General features: G+C 61.0%; 1 protein-coding gene across 1 annotated transcript in view; it reads left to right on the top strand.

Moving 5' to 3' along the window:
• Window positions 1-893: 893 nt before the first annotated feature.
• Window positions 894-9,117, top strand: part of URB1 (URB1 ribosome biogenesis homolog) — a 34,179-nt gene continuing 25,955 nt past the window's right edge. Inside the window, exons 1-7 of the mRNA XM_084873527.1 lie at window positions 894-1,135; window positions 3,744-3,883; window positions 4,421-4,572; window positions 5,203-5,335; window positions 5,647-5,743; window positions 7,168-7,253; window positions 8,207-8,332. Of these exons, the coding sequence (XP_084729653.1) occupies window positions 994-1,135; window positions 3,744-3,883; window positions 4,421-4,572; window positions 5,203-5,335; window positions 5,647-5,743; window positions 7,168-7,253; window positions 8,207-8,332 (876 nt within the window). The 5' untranslated portion in view covers window positions 894-993. The remainder of the gene's footprint in view (window positions 1,136-3,743; window positions 3,884-4,420; window positions 4,573-5,202; window positions 5,336-5,646; window positions 5,744-7,167; window positions 7,254-8,206; window positions 8,333-9,117) is intronic.

Genomic DNA, 9,117 nt, shown 5'->3' with positions numbered 1-9,117 from the left:
CAAACTGCCCTCCTAACCAGCGGGTTCTGATGCCCTGGACACGTGACCACGTGTGGTGAACCGTTAAAAGGCCGCCAGCCTGGCTTCCTGGCTCACTCAGAGCCTAAATGTTAGACTTCCACGTCATCCCAGAGCATTAGATGCGGCTTAAAAACACCGGCCTTCCTGTCAACGCCATTTCTGTACCTGGTTTCCTTCCCCAGCCTGGGGCAGGGCCGGCGGCCTGTCCCCGGGGAAACGGGGACCCGGAGCCCGGGCGCTGTCCGCGGACACCTCCCGACGCCACGGCTGCTCTGCTCCCCGCAGGCCCTGCCCTAACTCTGCCCGCCTCCGTGCGGACCCGGGGCGGCCGGTCTGGTGCGGGCCGAGAGGCGCTAGGGTCCGGGGAGGAGGACCCCGCCTCAGCCCGCCCGGCACTCCCGCCCAGCACCCCTCACCTCCCCACCCCGCCAACCCGCAGGCCTCCCGCAGGCCTCCCGCCGGCCAGGCCTCCGCGGCGGGCCAGCGAGTCCTCCGGGGCGCTGACGGTGCAGCTCGCCGCCTCGTGCCCGTGGGAGCGGAGACCCGGGTTCTTCCCCGTCCTCGCCCCCATCTCTCCAGGGAGCCGGGGCGGGGGCGTCGCGCTCAGTCCGCTCGCCCAGCCACCAGCGAGCCCGCGGGGAGGCAGGGACTGCAGGGACGCCGATCCGCCAGCGGCCCGACCTCGGCGCCCGCCCCGCCTTCCCACAGGCCCCTCCTCCCACAGGCCCCGCCCCCGAGACTCCGCCCACACCTCCTGCAGGCCCCACCCCTCGACCGCCACGCTCCTCAGCCCCGCCTCTTCTGCCTGTCCCGACCTAGGCCCGCCTCTTCCGCCGGCCTTTCTCCCGAGGCCCCGCCCCTTCCGTCAGGCCCGCCCCTTCCGGCGCACGTGTGGCCCGCCGTCCGGCGTTCCTGTCAGAGCATCCCGGAGCCGGTCCGTAGGTGTGGGCCCCGCGCTTCCCCGCCCCGGGCATGGGGGTCCCCAAGAGGAAGGCCCGCGGCGGCGGGGACGGCGCGGCTGCCCCCGCGGGCGCGGCCAAGCGGGCCCGCGCGGAGGAGCTCACGGGCCTGCGCTTCAAGGCCCAGCTGCGGGACCCGCAGGGCGCGGCGCCGGGTGAGTGCGGGGCGCGGCGCGGAGCACGTGCGGGCGGCCTCGGCCGGGGGTGGGGCTTTGCCGTCACCGCGGGCCAACCTCCTCCTCCCGAGAAGGGAACCCGAGGCCGGCGGCTGGGCTCCAGGGCCGGCGGCCCCGCTCCGGGCAGCGCTCCTCCCGGGCTGTCAGCGCCCGGAGGCCGGCGGGCCGGTTGTGACGGCTCCGGGGACAGCGCCCTCCGGCCGGCAGCACTCCCAGCGCTCTGCTGCGGCTGCCCGGGGAGTGAACACCTGCAGAGCTTCCCACCAGCCCTGGTCCCGCTCCGCACACCGTCCCGGTGCGTCATCCTGCGTCTCACCCAGCCCCTGAGGTGGATCTGGACACCGAGAGGGAGCCGTTCTGCCCCTTCACGTTTTGAAAAGCGGGATGCCCTTCCCAGCGCCACGCAGCCTGTGAGAATGTTACCGGGGAGACACGGGTGCATGTGCTCCTGTGTGGAAACCCGGGAACTGTGTCAGCATACCCCTGCGACATCGTTTCTCCCAGGCCAAAGAAGTTATCCGTAACTCAGGGGTATTGATTATTGCAGAATAGCCTCCGTCTCCAGTTTGTCTCCCACGGATTGTTTTTCACGGTTGAAACCCGCCACTGCTGGGCAGCGCTGGGAGCTGATGCCTGCTTTAGCACAGTTTTCCGTGCGGTTCCTTCCTCCCTTTCTCATTACTCACGAGTGGCTGCTATTGGCTAGGATAGAGATAAGGTGGCGAGTGGGTCAGACCGGCCCTGCCATTGGGAGCTTGCACACAGTCAGTGCAGACGGCCGGTGTCAATCAGTAAATTCCACGGAACAGTTCTGGGAGGTCCCGGAAGGCTCCCGGAGGAAGTGGATTCCAGCAGGAGGTAGGATGGGGCGGGGCAGGAGCCCAGTGGCAGGAGAAAGCATGTTTGTTTAGTAGGCTGCATCTGCCGAAACCGGTGTGGCTCAGTGGATAGAGCGTCGGCCTGCAGACTGAAGGGTCCCAGGTTCGATTCTGGTCAGGGGTATGTGCCTTGCTTTCGGGAGGCAGCTGATGGATGTCTCTCTCTCACTGATGTTTCTAACTCTCTATCCCTCTCTCTTCCTCTCTGTAGAAAACCAATAAAATATATTTTTTTAAAAGGCTGCATCCATGCACATACTCATGGTTTTGCTCAGAGAGCATCATGACAGTCGGGTGCAGCACGGAACAGGTTTCGGATGGAACCCGGGCTGACGGGTGGGCCTGGCAGTGAGCGGAAGTGTGTCTTTCCTGTGATGGGTGCGGATTTGTGTTTGAGTCTGGCCTCGGGCTTGCATTCTGTCCCTCTCCGTGTGCTCTCAGAGCTGCCTGTGGGCGGGTCGCCTCACGGAGCCGCATGGTAGATGTCAGGGAGCTTGGTTCTCACCCGGGCTCTCGGGAAGGCGTTGCTCCGGCTTCACTGAGACAGTGTTGACATATATCAGCAGTCGGCAAACTCTTTGGCCCCTGTGTGTGGCTCTTCCACAAAATACCATGTGCGGGTGCACAGGTACAGTGCGACTGAAACTGTGTGGCCCATGAGCAGAAGTCAGTTTTCGGCTCTCAAAAGAGATTTCAATCGTCATACGTTGATATTTGGCTCTGTTGACGACTGAGTTTGCCGACCACTGACATATACATATGTAAGTCTGCGGTTGCTACATGTGTGAAATGACCAATTCAGGTTAGTGAGCACGGCCATGCCTTCACATCATCACCTTTTTGTGGGAATAATGTTTACGATCCACTCTCGTAACAGCTTTCAGTGCAGGACACAGGGCTGTTAACTGCAGTCACCATGCTGTGCCCTTCATCCCCAGAACGTACTCATCTTACAGCCGCACATTTGTACCTCAACCAACATCTCCCCATGTTCTCCCCCCACCCCCACCCCCACCCCCACCCCCACCCCCAGCAGCCTCCATTCTGCTTCTGTGAGTTCAGCTGTCTGGGTTCCACATGAGAGATCACACACCACTTATCTTTCTGAGTCTGCCTGGTGTCACTGAGTACTCTAGTCTATCCGTATTGCAACAGGCAGGATTTCCTTGTTAAGGCTGAATAGCACTCCATCGTGTGTGTGTGTGTGTGTGTGTGTGCACGCGCACGGGTGTGTAGCTGTATGTAGGTACACATAGACAAACCACATTTCCTATATTTGTTCTCTGGTTGCCCCCCCTTCGGGGGGTGGGAGGAAGAGCGCCGTGGGGTTGGATGGTAAAGACCAGGGTGCGCAGGATGGATCGGCGTGGGCAGCGGCGAGGACCCTGAGGGAGAGGGGTCTGCTGGGTGGACAGCCCCCAGGCCTCCACATGGCTGCTCTGCCCACCTCCATCCAGCCGCTGGCGTTCCTGCCAGAACCCCCTCTGCCCCCGTGAGATGGTTCCTGGGGACCTGGTTCCTGGGGGGCCTGGCTCCTGGGGGACCTGGTTCTGGGGGGCCTGGCTCCTGGGGGGCCTGGCTCTTGGGGGGCCTGGTTCCTGGGGGGCCTGGCTCCGGGGTGGCCTGGCTCCAGGGTGGCCTGGCTCCTGGGGGGCCTGGCTCCCGGGGGGCCTGGTTCCTCGTTGACGTGCACCTGCCGCACGTTTCAGCCCTGGGAGCGTTCGTCGCTGCCGCCAAGCAGCTGCCGCGGGAGGGCGCGCACGACGTGGTGGAAGGCTATGTCACCATCTCTGTGGAGTGCGCGGAGGTGTTCCAGCTGCTGAGCGGGGAGCGGCCGCCGGAGAGCGAGGTATGGTCCCACGCCTGTGCAGCTGCTGCCATCCCATTCGGATTTCCCAGGCGCCTGTGCAGAGGGGGCCTGGCCTGGGCTGGGTTGCGTTCGCTTTAGCATCATGACCTTAGGGAGCTTTTAGGGGAAGCACGGGCTTCTTGTGGGTGAATAGCAGCAGGAGGGGGGTCACAGTTTTCTCATGCAGATGTGCTGGGTTTGGGGTTTGCCTTAACAGAAGGGAAATTGGTCGGATTGCTTTCTGGTTCCCAAGGGCTCAGAACCAGGTGTGGAACCCGCTGCCATCTCAGAGAGGAGTGGGTGGGGGAGAGACGCGGACAGACGGACTTAGACCCAGCCTGCCCCAGGCAGCGAGGCCCAGGCGTGGCAGAAGCTTCTCCTCCTGTCACCGGTGTGGCTGTAACAAGCAGTTCTCCGTGCAGCTCCTCGTGGCAATAGGACGGCTCTGAGGCCTCGTCCTGCGAGTGCCTGGCTGAGGCGGGCAGGTCGGTGGGGGAGGAACGAGAAGGTTCGAGGCGTTTCTCGCCCTCCTCACAGGTGCTGCTGATATTCCAAGCTCTCGAGGCCATCTTGCTGCGGACAGCGAGCGACCTCTCCCATTTGCACGTTGTGGGGACCAACATCGTGAAGAAGCTGCTGAATAACCATATGAAGCTCATCTGTGAGGCCCTGTATGCCTCGGGGTACAGGTGAGGGATCCCGGGGTACAGGTGGGGTATTTCGGGGTACAGGTGAGGGATCCCGGGGTACAGGTGGGGTATCTCGGGGTACAGGTAAGGGCCTCGGGGTATAGGTGGGGCATCTCGGGGTACAGGTGGGGGATCTCGGGGTACAGGTGAGGGGCCTCGGGGTACAGGTGAGGGACCTCGGGGTACTGGTGAGGGGCTGTCTTTCTAGCTCACATTACATATTCCTGGGTCCTCCTCAGACTCAGTTATTTTACTTTTTTTTTTTTTTTTAATATATTTTATTGATTTTGTACAGAGAGGAAGGGAGAGAGATAGTTAGAAACATCGATGAGAGAGAGTCATCGATCAGCTGCCTCTTGCACACCCCCTACCGGGGATGCGCCCGCAACCAAGGTACATGCCCTTGACCGGAATCGAACCCGGGTCTCTTCAGTCCCCAAGCCGACGCTCTATCCATTGAGCCAAACCGGTCCCGGCAGTTATTTTACTTTTATTTGAAATGTTTGTTACGCTCTTTTCTTTAAAGAAATAAAGCACGTCAGCATATCTGCTTTTCCCTCTCCTGGTTTGGGGACAGCCACAGCCGGTGTGGGTCCTCTGTGCATCTGACTTCCCCGCTGTCCTGTGCAGGGTGGCCCGAGCCTGCCTCAGCCTGATGGCCGCCATGGTGACGCAGGGCCCCGAGGCCGCCAGGGACGTATGCAGCCTTTTCGATCTGAATAAGAAGACCTTGTACGCCCTGGTGACCAAGAGGGACCCCAAGGTGAGCCCTGCGCCTCCCGCCGGAGTCCTTTCCCCTCGGAGAGAGGGCGGTGGTTTGTCCATCCCTCGTCCCTCTCGGTCCTCACGCACCTGGAGTCAGACCCCTGTGTGGAGGGCCATGCACCTTGGCAACCACTGGGCCCTGGGGGGCGGGCAGGCCCGGATCCTGGCTGCAGGGGGCCTGGTGGGGTTCCGCACCCCGTCCTGCGGGGAGATGCCCAGGGGTTTCAGACGTGACCTTGGGCGGGGGAAGGGGGAGGGGTGCGGCGCTGCTTTCGGGGTGTGGATGCTCCGTGACCTGTCCCCGTCCAGGGCGTGCACGACGTCCGGCTGGCCTACATCCAGTTCGCCCTGTCCTTCCTCATCGCCGGCGACGACAGCACCGCGGTGCAGGTGCTGGAGCTGAAAGGTGGGTGTGCCCTGAACCCGGAGGTTCCTCGCGAGGCACTGCCCCGGGCTGGCAGGAGTCCGCGCCCCGGCCTGCGGACACGGGGAGGAGGATGCGGCTCCTGGCGTGGTCAGTGCGAACCCGGTGCTCTGACTGTGTGGGCTGCGTCTGGGCAGGGCACGGGCACACCCTGCAGACGGGCCCTGTGCCAGGTCCCAGCCCGAGTCCCGGTGCTCAGTCACTGAGCCGGGGTCACCTCACCTACCTGTACCCCGAGGCTTCCCACCTGTACCCGGTGCTCAGTCACTGAGCCGGGGTCACCACAGTGTTGGTGCTACTGCTCCCAGGAGCCCCGTCACTTCCCCTCCAGGAGGCAGAGGCATGTGGCTGTGTGAGGCCCTGCCTCAGAGGGGCTCAGCGGACAGTGAGCGCAGCGCCTGGACCCCCTGTCCTGGGCATGCTCAGTGCGACCCTCGGGGTCCAGCCCTGTCGGTGGGATGCCACACCTGTAAGGACAGAGCTGGGGTCCCATCGGTGCTGCTGCGCGGGGTGCGGGTGCAGCAGGCATGCGCTCCAGTTCCTGGGGCCTTGGGCCAGGCGCGGCGCAACCCTTAGCATGCTCGGTGCAGCCAGGCCAGCCCGCTCGCTTGTCCTAAGGAGGAACGGGGGTGCGAGAGGGGGCTTGTTGGGAGCCGTCCTCCTGTTAGCTGGGAGTTAGCCCTCATCACCGGCAGGCACTGGGGAGCACGAGGACGGTGGGGGGGAGCCGCTGCTGCGGTGAGGGGTCGTGCTCACATCAGGCTTCCTTAGCCTGTGATGGGGACATGCTTGGTCATGAAACAGTACATGTGACCCCATGTCACTGAAAGTTAAACATGTTAGTGTGGACACGCCAGGAGGTTGGCAGGCAGCTGGGAACCCTGAGATCAGTAGAGTTGACCTTGAACTCTGGCTGCGGGGTTAACGCTGGATTCCAACTCCCATACTGCGGTGTGTCCGGTGTTCCCCGGCTTTTCTTTCTCTGAGGAGAAGGGACCCGCTCTCCCATAATTGTGCCTGGAAGCATGTACATGCTCCGTGCCTGTGCTGGCCCAGTCCCGGGGCACAGGCACCCCGAATTCTACCACCACCATCACTTTAAAGAAATCTCTGAGCAAGTCTAAGCACAGAGAATTATGGGAAACAGTCATAGTGCGTGTTGCCTTTGGAGAGGTGAGTGAAGTTCATTTTCCGCAGTTACCGTGAGAGACGGGAAGCAGGACAGGACTGGGCGCCGCCGAGGCTCTCGTGGTTCTGTCCGCAGACGGGACCCTTGGCACGGAGCGGCTGCTGCCTAACAGGAGGGCAGAACTTTCCAGAAGAAAGGGAGGCCTGGCTGCCGTGCCCTGAGGAGGTGCCGTCCTCGGGCCGGTCAGATGAGGCTCAGTGCTCGCACTTCCTTTCAGAGTTCCTCCCCTGCATCTTCTCCTCGGGCGTCAAGGAGGACCGGATCTCCACGGTCGAGATGCTGCTGTCCACGCTGCAGACAAAGGTGTGCCCTTCGCGCCGGTGCTTCATGGGCCTCTGGGCCGGCCTCGGCTACAAGGGGAGGAGCTGTTTCCTGGGCGGAGCGTGTGGGAAGCAGCCCGAGGCTGAGGGTGCACAGACGGCGGCGGAGAGGAGCGTGGCCCATGCTGGGGAGCGGGTCGCTGTGCCTGTGACGGCCGTGGTGGTGCTTTGCGCCGTCTCGCGTGTCTCTCTGCTACAAGCATCTCTGGGGATTGTAAAACCTGCGCACGGACCCCGTGACCCAGCAGCCCTGACCGTCAGGAAAGCCCCGGACCCGCCCACGTACACGCTTTCGGAGGCCGTGGCCTGGGAGTTGGGTAGAAATGGCGATGGCACCGTGAACCCAGCGAAGCTGCCTCCCCGGCATCCGCGTGTCTGAGGCGTGGCTGTCAGCATGGGAACTGCAGCTGCGTCCTGCGGTCACACGGGGAGGGGGGGGGCTGCTCTTCACCCCGTCAGGCCGGGATGCCCGCGGCCCGCGTCCACCCCAGTGCCAGGTGCTGCGGTGGGGGCCCTGGTGTAAAGCCGGGCAAGTAGAGCTGCAGGGTCTCACCTGCTGGCTGAAGGGACACACGCTAGGTAGCGGGTGGGGGGTGTGTGTGTGTATTGGTGACTTTGTTTTTTTCTTCATGTTGTTCTCTTTTTAAAAAAAATACATTTTTTATTGATTTTAGAGATGGAGTGAGGGAGAGAGAGAAACAGTGATCCCATGATGAGACAGAATCATAGATCAGCTGCCTTCTGCACACCCCCCTCTGGGGATGGAGCCTGGAAACCATGACCTATGACCTGGTGCATGCGCACAACAGCCAGGCTTGTTCCCTTTCTTTTGGCCAAATGTCTTGTCGTAAGCCCACGTTCTTTTTATAACTGCAGAGACAACCAACGCTCTTAAAAACGGAATTTCTTGACGTCGCTTTGTTTCTCTGTGTGCAGGTGGTTCACAATAAAAGCATCACGAAGACCCAGAAGGTGCGCTTCTTCACCGGGCAGCTGCTGACCCACATCGCGTCCCTCTACGGCTGGAACGGGGTTGTCGACGTGGACCTGGGGCCCACCGAGGTGCGTGGCTGCGGGGGCCTCGCGGTCGGGTGTGAGCCTCACAGCCCCGACACCGACGAGCACACCCTCCTTTGCTGTGTCTCTCCATGGCCGGCTTCTTCTGGCTTTTGTTACGTTAGCTTTCCACTTAGGTTCAATGTGATTTATAAAGTTTCATTTTCACAGTAAGATTTTTCCCCCCCTACTCTGGTGTAATGATACTTAATTTTTTAAAAAGACTTTTTATTAGTCCTAGCCAATTCGGCTCAGTGGATAGAGCATCCGTCTACATACTGAAGGGTCCCAGGTTTGATTCCGGTCAGGGCACATGCCTGGGTTGCGGGCTAGATCCACAGTGTGGGGCGTGCAGGAGGCAGCCAATCAATGATTCTCATCACTGATGTTTCTCTCTCTCTCTCCCACTCCTCTGAAATATATATACATATGCATATATATACATATATGTGTATATATATATATATATATATATATATATACACATACATATATATATATATATTTAAAAGATTTACTGTTTTTTCGAGAGAAGTAAGAGAGAAACATCAATAATGAGAGAGAATCATGGGTCGGCTGCCTCCTGCACGCCCCCCACCAGGGATGGAGCCTGCAACCCGGGCCTGTGCCCTGACGGGAATCGAACCCTGACCTCCTGGTGCTTGGGATGACACCCAACCACTGAGCCAAGCCGGCCAGGACTGGACTTTATTTTTTAATAAGAAAACTATCCCTCAGCTGAGTGACGGCTTAATGTCCCGGCGGTGCTTGCCCAGTAGAATTGTAGGGTG

Source organism: Pipistrellus hanaki, assembly GCF_964339955.1.
Source record: "Pipistrellus hanaki genome assembly, chromosome: 2".
Classification (NCBI taxonomy): Eukaryota; Metazoa; Chordata; class Mammalia; order Chiroptera; family Vespertilionidae; genus Pipistrellus; species Pipistrellus hanaki.
Note: the sequence above shows the minus strand (reverse complement) of the source record. Positions and strands in the feature narration are given on the sequence as shown.